The sequence below is a fragment of the Physella acuta genome, unplaced genomic scaffold, assembly GCF_028476545.2.
Source record: "Physella acuta isolate Inbredline_101_S28 unplaced genomic scaffold, ASM2847654v3 ptg001933l, whole genome shotgun sequence".
Taxonomy (NCBI): domain Eukaryota; kingdom Metazoa; phylum Mollusca; class Gastropoda; family Physidae; genus Physella; species Physella acuta.
In genome coordinates this window covers 81,786-109,314 of record NW_026733438.1, presented here as the reverse complement: position 1 = coordinate 109,314, position 27,529 = coordinate 81,786, and the positions used below count along the sequence as shown (strand labels likewise).

General features: G+C 34.8%; 2 protein-coding genes across 2 annotated transcripts; one reads left to right on the top strand and one right to left on the bottom strand.

The window, feature by feature from the left end:
- On the bottom strand, window positions 1–6,259 carry LOC131931267 (BTB/POZ domain-containing protein 1). The gene is made up of 7 exons (XM_059287999.1): window positions 6,141–6,259; window positions 4,873–5,565; window positions 4,069–4,623; window positions 3,317–3,579; window positions 2,920–3,007; window positions 2,477–2,623; window positions 1–2,134 (listed from the first exon to the last, which is right to left on the bottom strand). Exons 2-7 carry the CDS (start codon window positions 5,557–5,559, stop codon window positions 1,976–1,978), a joined length of 1,899 nt encoding a protein of 632 aa, XP_059143982.1. The 5' UTR covers window positions 5,560–5,565; window positions 6,141–6,259; the 3' UTR covers window positions 1–1,975.
- Window positions 6,260–10,007: 3,748 nt separating this feature from the next.
- LOC131931270 (protein mono-ADP-ribosyltransferase PARP6) lies at window positions 10,008–27,134 on the top strand. The gene is made up of 20 exons (XM_059288010.1): window positions 10,008–10,141; window positions 11,622–11,688; window positions 12,727–12,833; window positions 13,551–13,611; window positions 13,832–13,922; window positions 15,114–15,183; window positions 15,302–15,388; window positions 15,714–15,839; window positions 16,007–16,061; window positions 16,171–16,266; window positions 16,936–17,028; window positions 17,942–18,064; window positions 18,962–19,095; window positions 19,719–19,767; window positions 19,926–20,038; window positions 21,964–22,036; window positions 23,885–23,998; window positions 24,431–24,515; window positions 25,226–25,313; window positions 25,723–27,134. The coding sequence occupies exons 2-20, from the start codon at window positions 11,638–11,640 to the stop codon at window positions 25,826–25,828; spliced, it is 1,722 nt and encodes a 573-aa protein (XP_059143993.1). The 5' UTR covers window positions 10,008–10,141; window positions 11,622–11,637; the 3' UTR covers window positions 25,829–27,134.
- The last annotated feature ends 395 nt before the right edge of the window (window positions 27,135–27,529 follow it).

Genomic DNA, 27,529 nt, shown 5'->3' with positions numbered 1-27,529 from the left:
AGCATTGTTTAATTTCTTTTTTCAGCATGTTACAATTTTCAGATAAATTCACTGAGAATTAAGTAAGATTTAACCAGCCATAAAATCAAACTGTTAAAAGTATACTAAAAAGACATTATGTAGGGCTTTTGTTAAGGTAATTTAAACCTGGGGTGCTATATATTACAAATGTATATTTATGAAGGCAGCAGCTCATCCATTTGAACTTTCTAATTAAATTTTTTAAATTATATATATTAAGCATGGCTGTGTTCAAACATTACCAGTGCCATCACAGATACTGTCTTCAATTTGTAGACGATTAAATAAAATTAGGAGAAATCAACTGAATTATTTTAAACATGTTCGCCTTGATACTGCGTTGAATAATTTAACAAGCTTTCTCAAATACAGAAAAGATATTTTAATAATTTGTATTTCAGATATTATTTAACAAGATGACCCTTCAGTTACAAACTAAAAATATAAACATGCACTTTTATTCACAAAACAATAAAGATACATTTTCTAACTAAAGCCAGAGCCAGTAGGTATGTATGGATACATTTACTTTCACGAACAAAGTAATTTGTGAAGGACATGAGTATAGATTAAACAGCACTAATAGTTTTCAACAGTTGTTAGCTTTTTATCAATTTAAATAACTTTTAATTGTTTAATAAAAGGAAACTGATATAAAATAAAATGTACATATAAAAATGCAGTTTCAAAATACAGCTGTGTACTTCACTATTTAAACTTGCACTGCTAAGACAAATGATTGACATTTATTTAAAAGCAAAAAAGCGACTAATTGTCCACTGTCTGGACATAAAAACCACGATTGAGGATTGTAGAAGGGAAAAAAGTAGTTTATTTTTAAACAGATCAAATCTTCCAGACTAGATCTTAAGGCAGATGAAGTCGAGTTTGTGTTTGATAGTCATCTTATTATTTTGCTTTAGTAGATTGGTATTTATTTCAATCTGACAACATAGTACTTAACAGATGTACACTGTCAATTCTGTCATGAATAGCTTTAAAACCCATTTCACCAACAGCATATCATTAGATCCCTACAACAGAAGCATTAATTGTACATCAAATAAGCTGTTGTAATAAACAATATATAAGTCCATTGCTTAAATAAATCAAGATAATCACTGCAGATAGTTTATTGTGCACACAAAAATTCAGGAATGAGTGTACCTAACAAAAAAGTAGTACTAGAATGAACGCATGTAGAATATTTTTTTGTAATTATTTGCACACAGCATCTCGTATGGAATTTATATATTCTGCTAAAACAAAAACAACTCTGGGATATGTGGTGGTGTTTGTCAAGTTTGGTGTTGAGGTGGTGTTTGCTGAGGTAATGTTTGGTGTGGTGGTGTTTTTCTAGGGTGGAGGTGTGAAATGGTGTATCTACTGCAGTGCTGTTTCTCAAGTGTTTTTGTCTGGAGACTGCATGAGAATCACTTGATAAAACACAATTTTGGCTATCTACTATAACAAAGGATTAGGGTTGAGAAGTCAACTCACAAAACACAAAATAAATATAATACTGAAGTAAAAACTGGATACACAAATAGGTTTAAAATGTCAAAATATTACAATTCAATATTTTACTACTGTATTTTTTATATGCCCTTTCTTAGAATCATTACTAAAGCTTTTATCTGAATAACTTTACATAATATTTTTTTACTTGATTTTTTTTTTATAGTAAAAAAAGAAGGAATTGTTAAATAATTTTACATAGTTACAATATCAACAGTATGCAGTCATGGTAATTGATATAATTAATGGCAGTGTACGATATATAAAAAAAGTATTAAATGCATTTGATATGTATTAGCTAAAAAAGCTTATTTATTGGGTTTCTCAAACCAAAAATTACCAGAAGTAAGTTTGAAAACTAAATTTGAAAAGAATCTTCCCTAGTTTATGCTTAAAAATATTTAAATATTTACTGACGTAATTTCAGACCATGCCTTCATGTGTAAAATATAATCTCGGGTATTTGCCCGTCTTCCACTGAAGTACCATTATTGTTTCCAGCGGCATAAGTGAACTGAAAAGTCACCTTTCCACTAGAAACAGATTCATGAGTTACTTTTCTTAATCCTTTTGAACCATAGTACGAATCTGGGCCCTGAAAAGAAGGAGTTTAGCTTAGTTGTAAAAGTATTTAGAATTTTTTTTTTGCTACTCAGCAGGCTGTTTTTGTTTCTCTCTTATAATTATTCAATTAACGATGGTTTGGGTAGCTGTGACTCATTTTTTATTTTTCGGTCAGTCTTAAGCCATTTTAAATACAAATTTCAAAAATAAAAATGAGACCTAGTAAGGTTAGTTTTATTGTTCTCCCTACTACTACTATAGACTGCCGGGATGCCTGGGGAGATGCCAAATACACATTCAAACATTGTATTGACTACTTAAAAATACTAAAACAGAAGTTGAGATTAAACTAGAAAACAACGAAATTGGTTACCTTTAACGTAGCACAAGCTATATAGCTGGTGTTAGGGAGAATTTCAACAGGTTCTTTGAACATAACTCTAAAAGTGGAGGTCGTTCCATCACATTGAAAAGTCGGATCATTTGATCCCATTACTTTGGTTGAGTCCATATGAATGATCTAAGGAGAGAGAGAAAAATTGGAGCTGTAATTCATATTTAATTAAATTGTAACATTCATGCATTACCCTTGATAACATTTTAAGAAGTTGAGAATGTAAAAACAAAAAAAGTAAACAACATTGTTAATAATAAGCAAATAATGTCATATGGCTATGAGTAACATTAATATAAATAATGAATAAAACTTTAGTTTTAGTACATTCTGATTATAAACCTCGAGGAAATAGTTTCCCCAACTCTTGTCAGAGTATTGTGTTCTCTTGTTAAAATAAAAAAAAAAAACTAATTTATTACCTGTATATTCACAGCATATTCAGTGGGACCATGAATACTACCATAGAGACCAAAGCCAACAACAAATATTCTCCGATTAACCATAAACCTAAAACAGAGATTAACCATAAATCTATAAAAGATTTTAATTATAAACCTAGATTAACTAAACACAGTTAAAAATGGAACAGAAATTACATAAAAAATTATAAATAAACATTGTTTTTGTTAATCTTCTGATTTTTCTCATGAGTTGATTGTTAGTTTTTAATTAATTCAGACTACACAAGATTGGAGTAGCGTATATTTTTATGTAACTGCAATGAATATTTTAAAAATGTGTTGTTTTCACTGTTTTGTCATGTAATCTGTATAATTTAAACTAGTAACTCAGAAAAAGTGAAGAGTAAAAAGCCACCTTATCCTATCGCTTGTCCCGCTGTATCCCCATCGACTTTCTATCTGACAAAATCTGGAAACAACCTGTTCCTTGCCCGTCAAGCAACACCTAGGCACATCAAGGAAACTAATGCTAGGTTTTGGGTTTACTGTGAAGTACAGGAACAGCTCCACCACCTCTCTGTCTTCCAATATCCCACTCTGTGCTGATCCCATGGCAAATTCTTCAACTGTCATAAGAGGAAACCGAATAAGGCGGAGGGCTCTCGAAAGGACATGGCGCTGAAAACGAAGAGTAAAATTATTCTCTAAATATATTTATTAGAGCTGAAAAAAGGCCTACTAGGTTATTGAAATGAACTTAAAGTTAAGTAAGTTATTAAATTAAAAGTTTATATAAATCTTAATGATAAAGTTGTCAATCTTGATGGAACAAAATGGTTGAGTGGTTGAATGCATCAGCATGATTGTTAACCCAAAAGTTAGCAGGAAGTCCCTGAGTTTACCCAGCTCAGATAAATACCTTACTTAAGATAGAAACAACAAAGGTGGCTGAATATAATGCTGACCACACATGATGAGGGTAAAAAAAAACAGAACTCTGCTTAATCTGCTTAAAATTGAAAAATAGCCTTTAAGATAAAATAAAGGAGTTACATATAAAGTGAAATGTGTTGACTTTGTGTTCATAGTCCTAAAAGACAATGGGTGTGAAGGGGAACTAAGCAAAATAATTTAAACGGCTTGAAAAATCCTGCCATTTATAGTTACCTGGTTTTCACTGGTAGGGGGAATTAAGTTCTGTCTTATACATTCAGCCTCTGCCCACCTACAAACAGCAGAGAAGAGTTTACATTCCCTGATCCCCAGGGTGTCCCTTTCTAAAACAACGCACAGTGTATCCAAATCAATGTCTGTGAAACCATCCGCTGCCAGAGCTTCTGTTGTGTTTTTGTCTATTGTCTCTAGGCACAGAGCAGCTAACTGCGGCTCATCAAACAGACGTGCCTGGGTTAGTAACATAAATGCATTATCAGGGCTCAAATTACGCTTCAAGAATTCCACACAAGCTCGCTCAAGAGCAGGGACAGCGTATTTCTTGGCAGTGTACAGGGTGGTCATGACCGTCTCAGGGCCAATTTGTACTTCGTCAGTGTACAAGAAGCGCAGCAGTGCTGAGAAGGCAGCAGGCTCCACATCTGGAATCTCTATTATGCTATCAGTAGATGCCAAGCGACCATTGAAAAGGGCATCAAAGACAGCACTACCAATGGATAAGATAAACTTATGAGCAGATATGATCTGGTGGGCTGGAGGCTTCCCTACCTGTAAAAAATTTAATGATGATGTATTGCATGTTAATTGTAATATTAAATGACTAACTCAATTAGATTTAAGAAAGTCAATGTATCTATTGACACATTTCTATCTTTATATGTGTGTGTGTGTGTGTGCACACGCATATATAAATAAGTTTTGAAATGAAAAACAACAGACTTGTGATGAATAACATGAAAATAATTGTCTCTGTCATCGAATTAAAGATAACTTGAAACAGGCAATCAGTTAACATACCTTGAATTGTATATCTGTCATAGTATCTGTATTATACAGATATGCAAGACGTTCCTTAACACTAGTCTTACTGGCTTGCCAGTTATAGATCACCTGGCCCTGATTTTGTGGAGGTGATGAGCCTACAGGTGAAGGAGGGGGAAAGAAAATGTGTCCACTAGCAAATAAGTCTGCATCAAAGCCACCATTAGCAGTTTTACCAGCATTGGCACTGCAGGAGCTGGTCAGGGTTCCAAAGTTCCCCAGACTTGGGCCGCTGCAAGTTAAAGACGGAAAATTTGAAAGAAAATCACCTCCAGTAGAAGAGACCATATTCTCTCGTTTGCTGTTGTGAAGATGAAAGGGAGCTGATGATGCTAGTGTCCCGGTGCTGGAGGCTTTTACAACAGCATTGACTGGTGAGGTAGCTGATCCCGCGCCATTAGCTGTCCCAATTCCACTCAGGGAGTGTCTGTGGTCTCGCTGGGTTACAATGGGTTGGGGGGATGTTAGGATTTCTCCAGATGTTAAAATAGCTCTTTGGTTAAAATCTTGCAACGGTGAACTTGGTTGAGAGTTGTCACTTGAACCACTTTGTGGAGAAGATGAATGGTTTGTTGGCTGATGATTAGACGTTTGGTTTGATTTCTGGTTAGAGCACTGCTTGTTTTTTGCTTGACCTTCCTTTCTACTTTTGTCTCCATCCATTGTTGTCTGTAGTATAGCAATAATTCATAAAAATGAATTACATTAGAAAAAATGGTAGTGTCTTAGCTAATAGCTAGTTAATAGGAATAGGTAATCGGTAATAGCTATAGCTAAAGTTTACTAGCTCTAATTAGTTTAGTAATTAATAATTATAATTAATACTAATTAGGCCTATAAGGCTAAGGCCTATATGCCGCATTTGGGTCAGGGGCCTACTACTAACTACAACTAGTCTAGTTACTAGATCTAGATCAAGATGTTTAGTTGATCTAGATTCTAATTCTAGTAAGTAGATTCTAGTAGAGCCTACTACTAAAAAGTACTTAAATTTCAAAGTCTAAAAGTCACTAAAAGACTAACTAAAAGTAACTAAGTTTGAGTAAGTAAAAGACGAAAAGTAGTCCTGGTAATTTTTAACTTAAACTTTTTAAAACTTAAATCTAAAATTAATTAAATTCACTAGGCCTAGGCCTATAAAATAATAACTACAGACAGTGACTATGGCGAACGCAGTCCTTCATCTGTTGTTTGATCTAGATAATTTAACGAGTAATTTTAAAATAAAATAAAATGTATCGTACCTGTTTCTTAGATCTAGATTATAACTCTACACCAGACTCCATATTTGTTGCATCAATGAAAAATAAAATCACAAAAATTGGGTCATATTGTGTTTTTAAGTACTAGATCTAATATGGTAATCGATTTTTGCATTTATAAGAAAACTGGCCACACTGGGTTTTAGAAAAAAAAATACATGAATAAAAGTTATGGGCCTACTAGTTAAAAAATATTTAGGCCTAAATTGAATACAATAAATTATGAATGAGATTATAAGACATGTTATTATAGTATATTATGTGTAGGCCTATTAAGTATACTTTTCAAAAGCGTGAATGTTGCAATTTAATTCAAATATAAATCGAAATTGAAAATAGTAATCAAAGAAAATGTAAGCCTATATTGAAATTGAACATACATAGTATGTTCAATTTCACAAATTCTTAAAATTAAAGTATTATGTGCCGTTGCTTGGCTGATGTCGAAAGGATTTGCCTTAATATTTCCTAAATCTACATAATGATAAAGTAAGTAGGCAGTAATTGGTCATTGGGGCGGGAAGGAGTCCACATATATAGTATGTATAGTCTATAGATCTAGATCTATTCAGTGGCGGAACTAGAACAAATGGGAAACCCCGCAAAAAAAAAAATTCTGGGCCCCCTCCTATATATATATATATATATATATATATATATATATATATATATATATATATATATATATATATATATATATATATATATATATATATATATATATATATATATATATATATATATATATATATACAAACCAGTGGCGTAGCCAGGATCGTCTCAATTTTTGCCCGGGGACAAACTTTCGATTTGCACCCCTTCCTCAAACTTTCAATTTGCACCCCCTCAAACTTTCGATTTGCACCCCCTCAAACTTTCGATTTGCACCCCCCTCATACTTTTTATATATATACCGAGGGGTCTATGGGGGGTATGACCCCCTACCCCCTGCCTACGCCACTGATACAAACACAGAAAACACAGAACACAAACATTGGATACTCATTTCTGGCCTGATAGGGTTTTAAAAAAAAATGTATTTTTTTTCAATTTACACAAATTACAACATGTCATTTGTGTGAGTGCATTAGTCTGTTTTTTTTTAAATTTTATTCCCTTAGATTTGGAATTAGGTTTTAACCGGTAAAAAAAAAGTATAAAACGTAAAAGCTTTGTATGTGTAATGGTTTCTCGTGTTATGTTTATTTTTGTTTTTTTGTATTTATATTATTTGTTTTAAATGTATTTCTTTTTATGCTATGTCAGCCTTTAGATTTGTAGATTTTTTAAAAAAATAATTAAGAGAAGTAATTGCTTTTTAATTTGTTTAGTAAAAATATATTAAAAGGAGCTTATGAGCACCCCTATTTAACTATTTAAAAAAGGGAAATAAATCATGGAAGTGTTTTGAACGTTTGCCTATCTTTCACACTACAGCTCTGGCATATATATATATATATATATATATATATATATATATATATATATATATATATATATATATATATATATATATATTACGCAACAGCATGTGTTAGCTACTGTATAACATCACAACTGTAGTAGATCTGTTTGTTATTTACAAAAGCTTTTACCGTCAAGTCAAAAACAATTATTATGGCATGGTCAGCTATGGGCACCTAAATGGCGTGCCCCCCCCCCAGTAGCGTACGCAGGGGGGGAGCAGGGAAAGCGGCCGCTCCCCCTCTGGCCATTTTCAGCAAAGTGGCGCCTTTTTGGAAACTTTTTAAACTCAAAGTTTTAAACGCTATTTGTTAAAAAAATATTTTTGGTCGGCACAACTATGTAAATCACAAGATTTCTTTTCATGCAGCAATTATGCATTATTGTACTAGTCTAGTAGTGTCTACGTTTACAACACGTATTAACAACTGCATCAGTTTGCCATTCTAAAAATAACCATTACGATGCATTGCAATGTTTAAAAAACCTCTATGGTAGTACCACTTGGCAAGAGGGGTGTTAAGTTTAAGGCAACTGTATAATGTATTTGCTTACGAATAATTGCATTAGAAAATGTTATACATAAAACTTCACACATAATTACTTTATTTATACAGTTTGAATCGTGTAATTAATTTTAAAAAAAATTACAATACAGAAACAAATACAACTGATGTGGCACCTCTATTTAAATTTACTGATGAGCAAACTGCGTAGTGGTTGGGAAATTTTGACAAGGTCAACAAAGTCATCACGATGAAGTAGTAGTATTCTTACAGTTTGGGCGATAGTGATACGATTACAAATTATATGAAACAGTTACAACCCCCCTCCCCCATGGACCCCTCTGTAAAAATATTTTTGTCATAATACCACTGCTACTTATTTAAATCTATTTCAGTAATATATATTTGAGTAATATATATTTGTGTAATATATAAGTATGTTTAGAACAGTCATCTAAAAACTGACGCTATGTTCACTTTAAGTTGGTTATCTCCCCCCCCCCACACACACCCCACCATTAATGTCACACCTAGGAATACACTGGGTTGGATAATTGACTTAAGTGTACGGGCAGTGGTGAACAAAGTTGAACCCCCCCCCCCCAACCCACCCGAACTGATCTGTTAAGTACATGTAGAAAAACGCGTAATGATATACCAAAGTACAATGCCGCAAGTATATTAGCTATTTAAACGTAAAACTCCTTGAATATTGTTTTTCAATTACCAGTAAAAAGGTGTGTGATCAAAACCCATACCTATCACTATGTTAAAAAATGATCTTTAAAGAACACAAAGAAGCAGTAGTTAATTAAAATATATGATCTGAACTAAAAGACCGATGTTTCGTTAAATGTAGGCTGTTATTCCAAATGTTGTGCTAGTAGAGCGAAAAGCATGGTTTTATACCAACTCTGATTTTAAAAACTTTCATTATGCTGTAATACTTTAGCATTTATGATGACGATATATTAAATTCTGATTATAGACAAAAACATTTTGTAAATACGAATAGTGTTAAACAATTTCATTATATTCTAAAGTAATTATTTATTTGTATTGACATTTATAATTAAATGTGTAGATATATACATATTTATATTAAGAGAGTGATTATTTCCCCTATTTCACTTGTCTTAAAAAATTTCCCAGGAATAATTATGTAAGAAATTTTTTTACAAGAATTACAAAAAAGATTGTGTTACGTTCTAGTAATTATATATATATATATATATATATATATATATATATATATATATATATATATATATATATATATATATATATATATATATATATATATATATATAATATATATATATATATATATAATACACGTATAAATAACGTGTTAATAATTCGGCGCCTTTTTTTGCTCTTTTCGCTCGCTCCCCCTACAACAAAAACCTGGATACGCCTCTGCCCCCCCCCCCCGCATTGCTGGGTCTGGCAGCACTGTAGTTCCGCCCCTGGATCTATTCCATAATGATGCCGAGAGTGTAATAATACTGTAGGTAGGTCTAGACTACTTATTTATTACATTCAGAATTTGAAAAGTAGAAAGGAGCAATTAAGCTAAGCATCAAGTAGTCAAGTAGTCACTATTTTTAACTAAGCTTTAACTAAATTTCATTTAGGGTCAACGGAGATTAACTCATTTGAAATGGGTTTATTCTAAAAAAAGAAGTAATGCTTATCGTGATGGGCAAGAATAGTAATAGGCAAGGGCCTTAATATTTCATCCTTTATTTAATCAGTAAAAAAAATAATTTCACCGTTCTATCACGGCAAATAGATCTAGATCTAGTGGTATCGATGCGCAATTTAAAAACATACAAGCATCCAACTACATCTTCTCTATAAATAGAATTACAGAACTGAAACAAAACAAAAATAGCAACCACAATAACAACACTAACTGCCAAAATTCTAATTCATGCAAAGCAATAGATCTAAATCTATTTTCGTGTAACGCAGACGAAAACTTATTGTTAAAGATAAAAGCAGCTGCAGGTGTACATTCTTTAAATAATTATACAGTTTATAATGTAACATTATTGATAAAATTAATTCTAGATCTATTTTTTAAAAGATTTTGATTCTAGACTTCTAGATCTAGATCTAGATCTAGATCTAGATTCTAGATCTAGATCTAGACATTTTGACATTAGTTGAATAAGTTGAGTCTTGACACTTGACACTGAGACTCAAACTCAAGATGACTAAGATTAGGTCTAGAACTAGATCTAGACCTAGATTCTAGGTAGATCTATGTCTAATCTAGATCTGTCTTTAAGTTTTAACATCAAGCAGATAAAGTAGAATTCATATTTCTACATTTTGACTTGAAGGAAGGGATGGTGTGGTCAGCACCCTGGTGGACTCAAAGATATTCTGCAGAATCAACATTTTCTTGTTAGCAGATGAGCACTCCACTACTTGACTACTAGATTTTCTAAGTACACTGTCCCTTGCCTCAAAATAGTAATAATCTACTAATATTCTAATTAATTGAAATAGTTTGTTAACTAAAAGATCTAGATTTAGAATAATTTAGATTCTAGACCTGCCCTGGTTTAATTAAAAAATATTGAAATAAATCTATGATGGGACTGTGTGGTTGAATGGTAGAGCGTTCAACTGCTAACCTGAGTGAAGTTCAGATAATTGGCTAGAGTTGTAACACATCCCTGAGTCCACCCAACTCTAATGGGTGCCTGACTTGCATGGAAAATAAAGGTGACAATACTATCTCATCAAATGCCGTCATAGAATCAGTTGAATTTAGGCCCCTGCTCCATCCTGCTCCATGGGCTGATATGATATGTTTGAAAGGGAATGTTACTACTACATCTGTACATAACTCTTTGGTCTATTATATTTGTAATATAAAATTAAATATTATTTTTTATAAGATGCCTTAATTCATTAAATGTTGCAAGGTGAATGATAATTATTTAAATAAAAAAAATTCTATCCTATATGCTTATTTTTATAATTTTTTTATGCAGTCCTAAACTAATTGATAGATACGTAGATTTAATTTGTATTTTTAAAATAATATGTAGGACCATAAAGTCCATACATATTGGCCCTAGGGTTATCTTAATTTATATTGAAGCTAATAGGCTATCTCTGGTCTAAACAAGGAAGTCTAAAGCAAAGAAAGTAAATTTCCTGAAGTGTGAAAACCCAGAAACTGAAACTACTGTAGCCTGCTATAAACTAGATACTTAAGGTTCATCATTAAGACATATATAATACCCTATTACTAGATTTTAGTAGTTAGGATTAAATATTAGGCTAGGCCTAGTTAAAAATATTTTATGTGGCTCAGCATACATTTGATATTGTGGCATAGTGTAAAACTAGCTTTAACACAAATTCTAATTTGGAATCAGCCAACAGGAAGAAATAAAATAGCCTAATATAGTACACCTCGATCTGCTAAGCTATTCCTTTGACATAACCTTTTTACATCATATTTGATTAGCTTAAAAGATTCTGAGATGGCGAACATGTCATGTAGTGAAGGAGAATCAGATTCTTCAGATGCTGGAGTAAGTAAATCAATAATATTTTTAGAGAAACAATGGTATGATCTCATTAGATGGTGGGCTAAGTATATGGCAAGTTGGTGTGTGATAGGTGGTGCACAGTGGTTTGGCGTGTGGCAGGTTGTTGTATGGTGGACAGGTGCATTGGTGTGTTGTGGGTCAGTGTTTGGTGGGTTGTTATATAGTTGGTTTGTGTACGGTGGGTCAGTGTTTGGTGGGTTGTTATATAGTTGGTTTCTGTACGGTGGGTCACTGTTTGGTGGGTTGTTATATAGGTGGTTTGTGTACGGTGGGTCAGTGTTTGGTGGGTTGTTATATAGTTGGTTTCTGTAGGGTGGATCAGTGTTTGGTGGGTTGTTATATAGTTGGTCTCTGTAGGGTGAGTCAGTATTTGGTGGGTTGTTATATAGTTGGTTTCTGTAGGGTGGGTCAGTGTTTGGTGGGTTGTTATATAGTTGGTTTGTGTAGGGTGGGTCAGTGTTTGGTGGGTTGTTATATAGTTGGTTTGTGTACGGTGGGTCACTGTTTGATCCATTTAATGAGGATTTTGTTTGTTTTACAATAACAATAATAAAAAAGTTAAAAGAATGAAGAATAATGAAAAACTGTATGTTAATATGCGATCAAAATGAATAGTCAGTAAACATGTTTTTTAATCTGTTGAAACCAGTGGAGTTAGAACACCCTCCCCAATGATTACACAAGTAAAAATTCCATTTTTAAACATTTTTTTGTAGATGTAATTTTTTAGAAGCATTTTTGAATGGGGCCAGATATGTAGAGCAAAAATATGGCTTGGATTGACAAAAATTAAGTTTTTCCAAATCCTAAAGGATGTAAAACATCAAACTTTGTCAAAACCTTGTTGTAGATGTTTTACACAATTACAATACATCCTTTGTACTCTGTATAGGAGAAAGTAAAAAAAAAAAAGGGGGGGGGGGGTGTACTCCTCCTATAACTGTTCCTATAATGACTCTTCAACTTTGACCCCTCGTATTATGTTATGTTTTATTATAAACCCACTGATGCCCTTTTCAGGACAGTGACAGTTTTTTGGAAGATAACCCTTTTACTATCAACCCTGTCCTTCAAGAGGACATTCAGAAACTTAAAGAACGTTTTCCTCAGTCTGCTGTGTCCTGGAGGTAATGGGCTCACTAGGAAAAACTGTTGACTCTTGTTGAACGGTGCCATTACATTAGGTCTTACACCAAAAAAAATGGCTATGCCATCACATTAGGCCTTACACAAAAAAAAATGGCTATGCCATCACATTAGGTCTTACACCAAAAACAATGGCTATGCCATCACATTAGGTCTTACACCAAAAATAATGGCTATGCCATTACATTAGGTCTTACACCAAAAACAATGGCTATGCCATCACATTAGGTCTTACACAAAAAAAAATGGCTATGCCATCACATTAGGTCTTACACCAAAAACAATGGCTATGCCATCACATTAGGTCTTACACCAAAAATAATGGCTATGCCATTACATTAGGTCTTACACCAAAAACAATGGCTATGCCATCACATTAGGTCTTACACCAAAAACAATGGCTATGCCATCACATTAGGTCTTACACCAAAAACAATGGCTATGCCATCACATTAGGTCTTACAGTACACCAAAAACAATGGCTATGCTATCACATTAGGTCTTACACCAAAAACAATGGCTATGCCATCACATTAGGTCTTACACCAAAAACAATGGCTATGCCATCACATTAGGTCTTACACCAAAAACAATGGCTATGCTATTTAAATATTTCAGTTGCAATGGATGTTTGATCTATACATACTTTAACACATAATTACTTATACATGAAGTAATCATACAAAATATGTCCCTAGAACTCTGCCAATTATCAATGAAATGGACTTAGATATGTCTTTACCCACCACATTTCTAGAGGTAAGAGTTGCTTCTCATTTTAGCTATACAATTTTAAACAATCGCATGCCTTAGAATATTTCTCTAGCTCACCATGTTAGAATATTTCTCCCCATGTTACCCAGCTGTAATCAGCAGCCTTAGAATATTTCTCTAGCTCACCATGTTAGAATATTTCTCACCATGTTAGAATATTTCTCACCATGTTACCCAGCTGTAATGGAAAACATTGTATTCTCAGTCTACTGTGACGACAGCCTGGGGATTAATTCCTGGATTACCCGTGGTGATTCGCATCAATTTAAACCATGAACACTATCTCTTCAAGAATGGTAACAATTTAGCTTGTGTTGTATCTTGTAACAATTTAACTTGTGTTGTATCTTGTAACTGTTACAAACAATTTAACTTGTGTTGTATCTTGTAACAATTTAACTTGTGTTGTATCTTGTAACAATTTAACTTGTGTTGTATCTTGCAACTGTTACAAACAATTTAACTTGTGTTGTATCTTGTAACAATTTAACTTGTGTTGTATCTTACAACTGTTACAAACAATTTAACTTGTGTTGTATCTTGCAACTGTTACAAACAATTTAACTTGTGTTGTATCTTGTAACAATTTAACTTGTGTTGTATCTTGCAACTGTTACAAACAATTTAACTTGTGTTGTATCTGGTAACAATTTAACTTGTGTTGTATCTTGCAACTGTTACAAACAATTTAACTTGTGTTGTATCTGGTAACAATTTAACTTGTGTTGTATCTTGTAACAATTTAACTTGTGTTGTATCTGGTAACAATTTAACTTGTGTTGTATCTTGTAACAATTTAACTTGTGTTGTATCTTGTAACAATTTAACTTGTGTTGTATCTTGCAACTGTTACAAACAATTTAACTTGTGTTGTATCTTGCAACTGTTACAAACAATTTAACTTGTGTTGTATCTTGTAACAATTTAACTTGTGTTGTATCTTGCAACTGGACTAGATTTAAGAAACTAATAACCTGTTAAACATTGACAGAATTATATTTTCATCAATGTATTTTTTTTCGTGTTCAAAAACTATTGCTATGTGTGTGTTGACATAAGTTAACCATTACTCCTTACGGAAGTAACAAAAGTTTACCATTACCCCCATTACAAAAATACTTCTTAGGTGTAAATTTGACAGCAGTTCTTAGCTGCTCAGTAAAAAGGTTTTATTTTTTTCTATGACTAGCTGAAGTTTGTTCTGTTGAATGTGAACACAACTGGCTAAAACTAAACCCAACTTTATTTAGCTTCACTTGGGGAGAATACAAACATTTAGTAGTCAAAAATTCTTCAAAACAGATGAACTACCTCATCCAAATAATAAACTGAAAACTTCACATTCTCTTAGATTTCATTATGAGTTATTCTTTAGAGATTAATCTAATGAGGCTGTAAATTGGATGGAACAAAATTCAGCATAAATTAATGTTAATGTCGTACTCTGAAACTTGAAGCTTGTAACACACAATAATATTTTATTTCAGCTGTCATTAGAGTAGACGTCTTTCAGGTTCCAACTTTGAAAAGAAATGGCATCTTAATGCAGATTAAGAAGTAAGAAATTGGGAGTGTAATTTTAAAATCTCTAATTTATCATTTTAAAATAGTTTAAAATTAATTAAATTTAATGGGCAGCTATTTATAGGTCTACAAAAATGTTTTATTTTGACAGCATCGCAGAATCATTCTGTAGAACAAATGTACAGCGGATCGTCAACGAGCGTCAGTCTCCTCTCACCTGTGATGAAACAATCAAGCTGTGAGTTCTAACACACTTTGCTCAGAGAACTGGTTTCAACTTTCTACTCTTTACACTTTGGGTTCATTTGGTTCTAAATATATCATGTGCTAACACACTTTGCTCAGACAACTGGTTTCAACTTTCTACTCTTTACACTTTGGGTTCATTTGGTTCTAAATATATCATGTGCTAACACACTTTGCTCAGAGAACTGGTTTCAACTTTCTACTCTTTACACTTTGGGTTCATTTGGTTCTAATTGTATCTTGTGGTCCATTTAAATCTGGCGTGATTCTCTGGTGATGGATTCTTGAAACGAAATAATGATTGTTTTTTTACTTAGCTCAAAGGAGGAAGTCACTCACTTAAAAGACATGGGCTATACAGAAACAGCCATCTCGCAAGCTCTGAACTTATCAGATGGTACAGTCAATAGCACAATCGACATTCTAATGCAGTCTTCTGAAAAGTAGGTACCTGACTGATGACTGTTCTTGTAAAAAATTATCAACATAACTGCTTGGGATTGTATAACGTTTACTGTTATTGCTAGACAATAAAGTTTTTTTTTTTAAGAGTTGATATTATTTGTTTCTAACCTTTTTTGAATTTTAAACTTTTAAATAAATTTTGTAGCATGTTGGCAAGTCCTAACTTACAACTAAGTGCACACGATGGATTTTTAGCTGAGGTCAGTGATTTTTTTACTGCTAGATGTTTGAACAGTTGTTGTATATTGATGGATGCACATTACATCCTGTTTAACATTTTAAACTGATTGGTTTTGTCAAATTCTACAGCTTTATGCTTACATGCAAAAGAGACTGTTAACTCTGAACGATTACTGCCCTATATGTGACCACCATCATGATATAAAACTCAGTGTCATGCTTAAGGTAATTCCTACTTTTTATGTGACCATCATCATGATATAAAATTCAGTGTCATGCTTAAGGTAATTCCTACTTTTTATGTGACCATCATAATGATCTCCTCACACAAGTCTTAATGTGGTAGTTGAAGTAGCTATAACTCAACAGTAGTGAAGTTGTGTTTAATGTTTGTAATGAATTGTGTGTGTGTGTAATGTTAGATTGAGAATCTATTAAATTAGCTTATCATGCATTGTAACTGGTAACTTTGATTGAGAATCTATTGAGTTAGCTTATCATGAATTGTGACTGGTAAATTTGTCTGAGAATCTATTGAGTTAGCTTATCATGAATTGTGTGTGTGCAATGTTAGATTGAGAATTTATTGAGTTAGCTTATCATGAATTGTGTGTGTGCAATGTTAGATTGAGAATTTATTGAGTTAGCTTATCATGAATTGTGTGTGTGCAATGTTAGATTGAGAATTTATTGAGTTAGCTTATCATGAATTGTGTGTGTGCAATGTTAGATTGAGAATCTATTGAGTTAGCTTATCATGAATTGTGTGTGTGCAATGTTAGATTGAGAATTTATTGAGTTAGCTTATCATGAATTGTGTGTGTGCAATGTTAGATTGAGAATCTATTGAGTTAGCTTATCATGAATTGTGACTGGTAACTTTGATGTCTCCAGCCCATGATTTGCGGCAGCACACTGTGTATCTTCAGCTTCCAAACTCTAGGAGTCATGGCTGATGCTTCGACAGACATCGTTACGGAACCTCAGGTAGTCTGAGAGAAATTAATTTGACTTGTAAAGTAATTGCTTTCTTCATCATCATCACCATCATCACACCAGCCTTAAATCATCACATAAAGACATCCACCAACCTTAAATCATCACATAAAGACATCCACCAACCTTAAATCATCACATAAAAGACAGACGACCACCAAACTGAAATCATCACATAAAAGACAGACGTCCACCAAACTGAAATCATCACATAAAAGACAGACGTCCACCAAACTGAAATCATCACATAAAAGACAGACGTCCACCAAACTGAAATCATCACATAAAAGACAGACGTCCACCAAACTGAAATCATCACATAAAAGACAGACATCCACCAAACTGAAATCATCACATAAAAGACAGACGTCCACCAAACTGAAATCATCACATAAAAGACAGACGTCCACCAAACTGAAATCATCACATAAAAGACAGACGTCCACCAAACTGAAATCATCACATAAAAGACAGACATCCACCAAACTGAAATCATCACATAAAAGACAGACGTCCACCAAACTGAAATCATCACATAAAAGACAGACGTCCACCAAACTTAAATCATCACATAAAAGACAGACGTCCACCAAACTGAAATCATCACATAAAAGACAGACATCCACCAAACTGAAATCATCACATAAAAGACAGACGTCCACCAAACTGAAATCATCACATAAAAGACAGACGTCCACCAAACTGAAATCATCACATAAAAGACAGACGTCCACCAAACTTAAATCATCACATAAAAGACAGACGACCACCAAACTTAAATCATCACATAAAAAACAGGCGTCCACCAAACTGAAATCATCACATAAAAGACAGACGTCCACCAAACTTAAATCATCACACAAAAAACAGACGTCCACCAATGTTTAACCTTTGACCTGAGCAGGTGGTGTACTTGCTACTGCAGTTGACAAGGGCTGCTGTTGAATCAGCTAGGCATGACCTAATATTGGCCCCCTACCCCACCATTGTGGATGACAAGCTCCATGAAATTGTTCTCTATGAGCAGGTTGGTTCCTAAACCTTGTTGGTCAAGTTTTGTGTGGGCAGGTTGGTAAAGTTTTGTGTGGGCAGGTTGGTAAAGTTTTGTATGAGCAGGTTGGTAAAGTTTTGTATGAGCAGGTTGGTAAAGTTTTGTATGAGCAGGTTGGTAAAGTTTTGTGTGGGCAGGTTGGTAAAGTTTTGTGTGGGCAGGTTGGTAAAGTTTTGTATGAGCAGGTTGGTAAAGTTTTGTATGAGCAGGTTGGTAAAGTTTTGTATGAGCAGGTTGGTAAAGTTTTGTATGAGCAGGTTGGTAAAGTTTTGTATGAGCAGGTTGGTAAAGTTTTGTATGAGCAGGTTGGTAAAGTTTTGTGTGGGCAGGTTGGTAAAGTTTTGTGTGGGCAGGTTGGTTCCTACACCTTGTTGGTAAAGTGATGTTTTTTACCTCACCCCCTCCCCTCCGTCACATGTCATCACAAAAAGCTAGACCCCCCCCTTCCCCTAAAATGACGTCACACCTCAGCCTACAACACATCTCAAAATTGCTGTTGAATTTTTCTTAAAACATCGATTTTTTCCAAAACCTTGTCAGAACTCTGTCAACAGAGTATTTTGATAAATTCCTGTTACAATTTATTAAAACAGTTTTCTAAAACGCGAAATAACAGCTAAAACTCGTTTTCTAACATTGTTTTTTCTATAATGCAAAAGTGTGACATCACACCATCTAACCCCCCCTCCCCCTCATCACAAACCGTCACAAATTACGGACCCCCCATACCCCTACGAGTGTGACATCATTTATGGATGACCCCTTGTGTATGAGTAGGTTGGTTCCACCATTTCACAAGACTTTCTTGCACCTTATAGGTAGAGTTTAGCGAAAACAGTTTAATTTGTTAATTAAAAAAAATTCTGTTGACAGAAAAAAGACATCACGCTGCTAAAGGAAATCATCTCTAGCATTCCTCATATCAAAACATTGTTGGACATTGATCCAGAAAATTTGAAACAATTCATGGAAAATGTTCATCCATTCAGCTACTCCCTTCTCAGATGGTAACATTTTATTGATAACATTTCATGGATACAACTACTGGCAACATTTTATTGATAACATTTCATTGATAGAACTGTTGGCAACATTTTATTGATAACATTTCATTGATACAACAATTGGTAACATTTAAATGATAACATTAATTGATAGAATAATGGGAAACTGTTTCCTTCTAATTAATGTATTAAATTTCTTGAAATAAGTTTGACAACTTGTGTCTTAGTATAATGTATTTTTGACTTACTGACTAGGATTATATCAAGTAATCGCTCTTAACATAATGTATTTTTGACTTACTGACTAGGATTATATCAAGTAATCGCTCTTAACATAATGTATTTTTGACTTACTGACTAGGATTATATCAAGTAATCGCTCTTAGTATAATGTATTTTTGACTTACTGACTAGGATTATATCAAGTAATCGCTCTTAGTATAATGTATTTTTGACTTACTGACTAGGATTATATCAAGTAATCGCTCTTAATATAATGTATTTTTGACTTACTGACTAGGATTATATCAAGTAATCGCTCTTAGTATAATGTATTTTTGACTTACTGACTAGGATTATATCAAGTAATCGCTCTTAGTATAATGTATTTTTCACTTACTGACTAGGATTATATCAAGTAATCGTTCCCACATTGTCAAGCTGGCCAAAGAACAGGTAACTGGTTGTTCTATTTTTAGTTCGTTACGTTTTTTCTTATATAACTTTTCTTAAAATTATATTTGTATTAACCGCCAATAACTAATGAAATCTGTCCACTTTTCCATAATTGAATGAAAATACAAGCCGTAGATTTTTTTCTGTATTCTGTGCAGTACCTTGACTTCATGCACACAAATCACCAGTTTTTGTTGCGTAACAGTCCGCCACTAGAAGATCAACGCTTTCGTGAAGAAAAGAGTAAATCAGGAAGTGTTTTTGCTTTCCAGTAAGTCATGCTGTTATAGTTTAGCCAGTTAGTCATGCAGTGTTATAGTTTAGCCAGTTAGTCATGCCAAGTTATAGTTTAGCCAGTTAGTCATGCCAAGTTATAGTTTAGCCAGTTAGTCATGCTGAGTTATAGTTTAGCCAGTTAGTCATGCCAAGTTATAGTTTAGTCAGTTAGTCATGCTGAGTTATAGTTTAGCCAGTTAGTCATGTCAAGTTATAGTTTAGCCAGTTAGTCATGCCAAGTTATAGTTTAGCCAGTTAGTCATGTCAAGTTATAGTTTAGCCAGTTAGTCATGCAGAGTTATAGTTTAGCCAGTTAGTCATGCTGAGTTATAGTTTAGCCAGTTAGTCATGCCAAGTTATAGTTTAGCCAGTTAGTCATGCCAAGTTATAGTTTAGCCAGTTAGTCATGCCAAGTTATAATTTAGCCAGTTAGTCATGCAGAGTTATAGTTTAGCCAGTTAGTCATGCCAAGTTATAGTTTAGCCAGTTAGTCATGCAGAGTTATAGTTTAGCCAGTTAGTCATGCCAAGTTATAGTTTAGCCAGTTAGTCATGCCAAGTTATAGTTTAACCAGTTAGTCATGCTGAGTTATAGTTTAGCCAGTTAGTCATGCCAAGTTATAGTTTAGCCAGTTAGTCATGCTGAGTTACAGTTTAGCCAGTAAGTCATGCTGAGTTATAGTTTAGTCAGTTAGTCATGCTGAGTTATAGTTTAGCCAGTTAGTCATGCCAAGTTATAGTTTAGCCAGTTAGTCATGCAGAGTTATAGTTTAGCCAGTTAGTCATGCTGAGTTATAGTTTAGCCAGTTAGTCATGCCAAGTTATAATTTAGCCAGTTAGTCATGCTGAGTTATAGTTTAGCCAGTTAGTCATGCCAAGTTATAGTTTAGCCAGTTAGTCATGCCAAGTTATAGTTTAGCCAGTTAGTCATGCAGAGTTATAGTTTAGCCAGTTAGTCATGCTGAGTTATAGTTTAGCCAGTTAGTCATGCCAAGTTATAGTTTAGCCAGTTAGTCATGCCAAGTTATAGTTTAGCCAGTTAGTCATGCCAAGTTATAGTTTAGCCAGTTAGTCATGCAGAGTTATAGTTTAGCCAGTTAGTCATGCCAAGTTATAATTTAGCCAGTTAGTCATGCTGAGTTATAGTTTAGCCAGTTAGTCATGCCAAGTTATAGTTTAGCCAGTTAGTCATGCCAAGTTATAGTTTAGCCAGTCGTTTCATTAGAATATAAATTTGAAAAGAAACTTGAAGGCTAATTTCTCCAAATCTAGTTTCTCCAACTATCCCCAATGGTAACCCATCTTTTTTGTAGTTGTAGTAATTTTGGTTGCTGTTTAAAATAGTTGCTGTTTTTTTATTTTAGGATATTTTATATTTATTCAGTTAAAACAGGGGTTCCCAACCCTGTGCCCGCGGTCGCCATGGCGCCCGCCGAACGATTCGTATTTGCCCGCCTCTCACTATTCGACAGATACAGAATTATTTTTAATGAACATTATTTTAAAATATGATTTATTTTTATTCATTTGTTACAGTTTTAATTTTTTTTGACTGCCTAGGTTTATAAAATATGTTCGATACTTGTCCCAACCTGTCTAGCGGCGAGCTAGACTGCACTATTTACGTTTTGGAAATACATTTCTCTGTGTGTATACAATTTGAAAAAAATGCCAAATAATTTTATTATTTTGAAACATTTTTGTTTATTATTTATTAATACATTATGACTATAAGTAAATAAGAAAATAAATTATGGGAAAATGACAAGTTATGGAAGGAGTTTGTCGATTTAAAATAGGTGGTGCCTGCCACCCTACCGATATTTTAGAATGTGCTCTAGAGTAAAAAAAGGTTGGGAACCCCTGAGTTAAAAGATAATTAAATATTAAATATAAATTAAAAAATGAATTTTTTTTTCAGTGGTTCACCAATAGAGAATTGGCACTCCATAATCAGACAAGGTCTTTTGGTAGCCAGTGGAACCAGTAAACAGGTAGACTAGGAGGTTTAGATACCTGTGGCAGGTAGACTAGGAGGTTTAGATACCTGTGGCAGGTAGACTAGGAGGTTTAGATACCTGTGGCAGGTAGACTAGGAGGTTTAGATACCTGTGGCAGGTAGACTAGGAGGTTTAGATACCTGTGGCAGGTAGACTAGGAGGTTTAGATACCTGTGGCAGGTAGACTAGGAGGTTTGGATACCTGTGGCAGGTAGACTAGGAGGTTAAGATGCCTGTGACAGGTAGACTAGGAGGTTTAGATACCTGTGGCAGATAGACTAGGTTTAGATACCTGTGGCAGGTAGACTAGATAGCTGTGGCAGGTAGACTAGGAGGTTTGGGTACCTGTGGCAGGTAGACTAGGAGGTTTAGATGCCTGTGACAGGTAGACTAGGAGGTTTAGATACCTGTGGCAGGTAGACTAGGTTTAGATACCTGTGGCAGGTAGACTAGGAGGTTTAGATACCTGGGGCAGGTAGACTAGGAGGTTTAGATACCTGTTGCAGGTAGACTAGGACGTTTAGATACCTGTGACAGGTAGACTAGGAGATTTAGATACCTGTGGCAGGTAGACTAGGAGGTTTAGATACCTGTGGCAGGTAGACTAGGAGATTTAGATACCTGTGACAGGTAGACTAGGTTTGGATACCTGTGGCAGGTAGACTAGGAGGTTTAGATACCCATGGCAGGTAGACTAGGAGGTTTGGATACCTGTGGCAGGTAGACTAGGAGGTTTAGATACCTGTGACAGGTAGACTAGATACCTGTGGCAGGTAGACTAGGAGGTTTAGATACCTGTGGCAGGTAGACTAGGAGGTTTGGATACCTGTGGCAGGTAGACTAGGAGGTTTGGATACCTGTGGCAGGTAGACTAGATACCTGTGGCAGGTAGACTAGGAGGTTTAGATACCTGTGGCAGGTAGACTAGGAGGTTTGGATACCTGTGGCAGGTAGACTAGGAGGTTTGGATACCTGTGGCAGGTAGACTAGGAGGTTTGGATACCTGTGGCAGGTAGACTAGGAGGTTTAGATACCTGTGACAGGTAGACTAGGAGGTTTAGATACCTGTGGCAGGTAGACTAGATACCTGTGGCAGGTAGACTAGATGCCTGTGGCAGGTAGGCTAGGAGGTTTAGATACCTGGGGCAGGTAGACTAGGAGGTTTAGATACCTGGGGCAGGTAGACTAGGAGGTTTAGATACCTGTGGCAGGTAGACTAGATACCTGTGGCAGGTAGACTAGGAGGTTTAGATACCTGTGGCAGGTAGACTAGGAGGTTTAGATACCTGTGGCAGGTAGACTAGGAGGTTTAGATACCTGGGGCAGGTAGACTAGGAGGTTTAGATACCTGTGGCAGGTAGACTAGATACCTGTGGCAGGTAGACTAGGAGGTTTAGATACCTGTGACAGGTAGACTAGGAGGTTTAGATACCTGTGACAGGTAGACTAGGAGGTTTAGATACCTGTGGCAGGTAGACTAGGAGGTTTAGATACCTGTGACAGGTAGACTAGGAGGTTTAGATACCTGTGACAGGTAGACTAGGTTTGGATACCTGTGGCAGGTAGACTATGTTTGTGATTGATGAATGACAGCCATTTGTGTGAAGCTGACCATTAGCTAGATAACTGTTCAGTAAGTCAATGAGATGTGTGATTGATGAATGACAGCCATTAGTGTGAAGCTGACCATTAGCTAGACACAAGAAAAAAATTCTTGTCAGCAAGTGGTACACCAAACCTTATGTAACAAGTTTGTCTGATTTGATTGCTAAAAGCTAACCTGTTGACTTTAAGTTTGTCTGATTTGATTGTTAAAAGCTAACCTGTTGACTTTGTCCCCAGCTCAACGGGGCAGCCTATGGCAAAGGTATCTACATCAGCCCTCACCTCAACACTTCACTGGGATATTGTAACAGGCTTCTAAGTATATCTATGCCCCCTACCAAAAAGGCTAAGGTGATTTGTTTAACCTCAGTTCTAGTTTTAAAACTTGAATAGTCAGAGCTAGGCTCAATCCAATTCTTTTAACCTAGCTGTAAACCTACAATGTAATAGTCTAACTTGACACTACAAAGTTTACCTCATTAACTGTATACTGACCTGTACCTCACTGTTTCACCTGTACCTCACTGTTTCACCTGTACCTCACTGTTTCACCTGTACCTCACTGTTTCACCTGTACCTCACTGTTTCACCTGTACCTCACTGTTTCACCTGTACCTCACTGTTTCACCTGTACCTCACTGTTTCACCTGTACCTCACTGTTTCACCTGTACCTCACTGTTTCACCTGTACCTCACTGTTTCACCTGTACCTCACTGTTTCACCTGTACCTCACTGTTTCACCTGTACCTCACTGTTTCACCTGTACCTAACTTTTGTTCCAGAAAGCTGCAGTTGACCCCAATGACCCCCAAGATGAATTCATTGATCATTTACTGGAGAAGATGACATGTATAGCTTTGTGTGAGGGTATGTATAGCTTTGTGTGAGGGTATGTATAGCTTTGTGTGAGGGTATGTATAGCTTTGTGTGAGGGTATGTATAGCTTTGTGTGAGGGTATGTATAGCTTTGTGTGAGGGTATGTATAGCTTTGTGTGAGGGTATGTATAGCTTTGTGTGAGGGTATGTATAGCTTTGTGTGAGGGTATGTATAGCTTTGTGTGAGGGTATGTATAGCTTTGTGTGAGGGTATGTATAGCTTTGTGTGAGGGTATGTATAGCTTTGTATCATAAATGACAGGTGGTATATTATATTCATGTACCCAGTTTGTACAGAATACAACTTCATGCTTTCCAAAGTTTGTTCTTGTGTCTCATGAAAAAGAATGCCACTTGGTGTTTTGACTGATTTGGTTAAAATTTGTATTTTTTCAGTCATCAACAACAACCACTTAAAATTTGTATTTTTTCAGTCATCAACAACAACCACCTAAAATTTGTATTTTTTCAGTCATCAACAACAACCACTTAAAATTTGTATTTTTTCAGTCATCAACAACAACCACCTAAAATTTGTATTTTTTCAGTCATCAACAACAACCACCTAAAATTTGTATTTTTTCAGTCATCAACAACAACCACTTAAAATTTGTATTTTTTCAGTCATCAACAACAACCACCTAAAATTTGTATTTTTTCAGTCATCAACAACAACCACCTAAAATTTGTATTTTTTCAGTCATCAACAACAACCACCTAAAGAGGCACTGTGATACCATATGGACCTGTGAAAAAAGTGAATTTATCTGCACACGATTCTTTTTTGTGTAAGTCTATCTCAACAGTGTATACAAACTATATTTTTTGCTTTAGCCACATCAGCTTTTTCAGGAGGGCAGAGCTTTGTATAAGAAATCTGTGATTAACAAACTTGAATTACTTCAATCGAATCACGGATGACAAATGCTATGTAGGCCTTTATTTTTTTTTCACTGTGGAGCAAAATAATTTAAGAGCGCGTGTAAGCTTTTGTTTGGAGATAGCAAAGTTTTCAGATAACATGACTAGTTCTGTCTTGGGCTCAAGTTCTCAAAGCATACACTAATAAAATCAGGAACAAACAAACCCACAAACATGACAAGTGCTGAAAGGGTTAACAACCTTTGACCTAAAGATAATTTGTAACAATGGTTCACCTCACGTCACCAGATTTTGAAATGAACTATTTTGTTTCAGGTATGACAGAAACTTTCCGGCCAACTTAGTGGAGCAAGAGATCCACATGAAACCAGGCAGCAAGTACGTCAAGCAGATTGAACAAGCTCTAGAAGCCACCAAATAGCCAGCCACTGATGTTTTTACAGCTGTCCACCTCAGCAGAGTTCACATTGATGCCTTACTCCACTACAATACATGACGCTGGATTACTCCATTATACAATACATGACGTTACCTTACTCCACTACAATACTTGATGCTGGCTTACTCCAAAATAACAGTACACTATGATGCCTTACTCATCAGCTGCTAAAGTTTTAACAAATATTTATTGACAGTTTTGTTCACGTTTGAATTTGTTTTACAGAAGTTTTACAAAAGTTTTACATAATTTTTACTTAAGTTTACAAATGGTGATCAGAGAGACAAGAGCTCACCTATCCTACAGATTGTCAGGTCAACCCAAATGCCCTATAGATTGTCAGGCCAACATTGTTTAACTAGTAGATGCCATGTGTCACTTAACTTTATCTTTTTATCATGGGTCCATGTGGAAATGCAGGTGCCTGAAGCATGAATAAAAATATGTTCAAACATTCCATAGTTTACATACAGCACCGCTGCAACTTTTAACAACTGTCCAGCATCTACTGTGCTACAGCTGACAGCTATATGCTTTCAAACAACTGTTCTACAGCTGACAGCTATATGCTTTCAAACAACTGTCCTACAGCTACAGCTGGGCTGACAGCTAGAGGCTAACCAGCAATATTAGCTGCTCAAATGCTTTTGTTCAATTTCTACATTCACAGCTTCACCTATTTTTGTCAGACTTACTCATCCAAAGATGCCTTCATTGATTGATACTCATTGATTGAGTTCCTCTCATTCCAATCATGCACAAGTATTTAATGCTAATGGATTGATTTCCAATCATGCACAAGTATTTAATGCTAATGGATTGATTTCCAATCATGCACAAGTATTTAATGCTAATGGATTGATTTCCAATCATGCACAAGTATTTAATGCTAATGGATTGATTTCCAATCATGCAGAAGTATTTAATGCAAATGGATTGATTTCCAATCATGCAGAAGTATTTAATGCTAATGGATTGATTTCCAATCATGCAGAAGTATTTAATGCTAATGGATTGATTTCCAATCATGCACAAGTATTTCATGCTAATGGATTGATTTCCAATCATGCACAAGTATTTAATGCTAATGGATTGATTTCCAATCATGCAGAAGTATTTTGTCTTCACAGATTCCAACGATGCAGACTTTACTGCCCTCTGTAGAAATGCATTTTATAGATATTTATATTTGTTTTTAATTATGACTTTTAATAATGACAGTGTTTATTTACATTTTCAGGAAGATTTGTGAATAGTTGCTTACTTTTGTAAATATTAAAAACCAATAAAAAAACAACTCAATTTTTTGTCATCAAATGATGGTGTGAAGTGTAACAGCCCATTTGAGCCTACTTAAAATAGGCTTGAAAAGTCTATGGAATCACACTAAATTTTCAAAAATCTTTTTAAAAAAATGGCAAGCAATAAAAGTCAAGTTAAATTACAAAAAATTAAAGCTGTTTGGGAACTGTCGATTACATCTAATTTTTATATTTTTGTATTGAGTATAAGCTGTTGAAAAGCAGTTTAGAATTATTTTATCAATTCAAATATTAAAAAACACTGCCCTCAACCTCACCTTGAAATCAATTGAAGTGGCCAGGGAATGTAAAATAATGAAATTCACTCTTGTTTTCCAGGATAAAATACACAATAACGGTCCTTGGGGTATAGCCTAGTAGT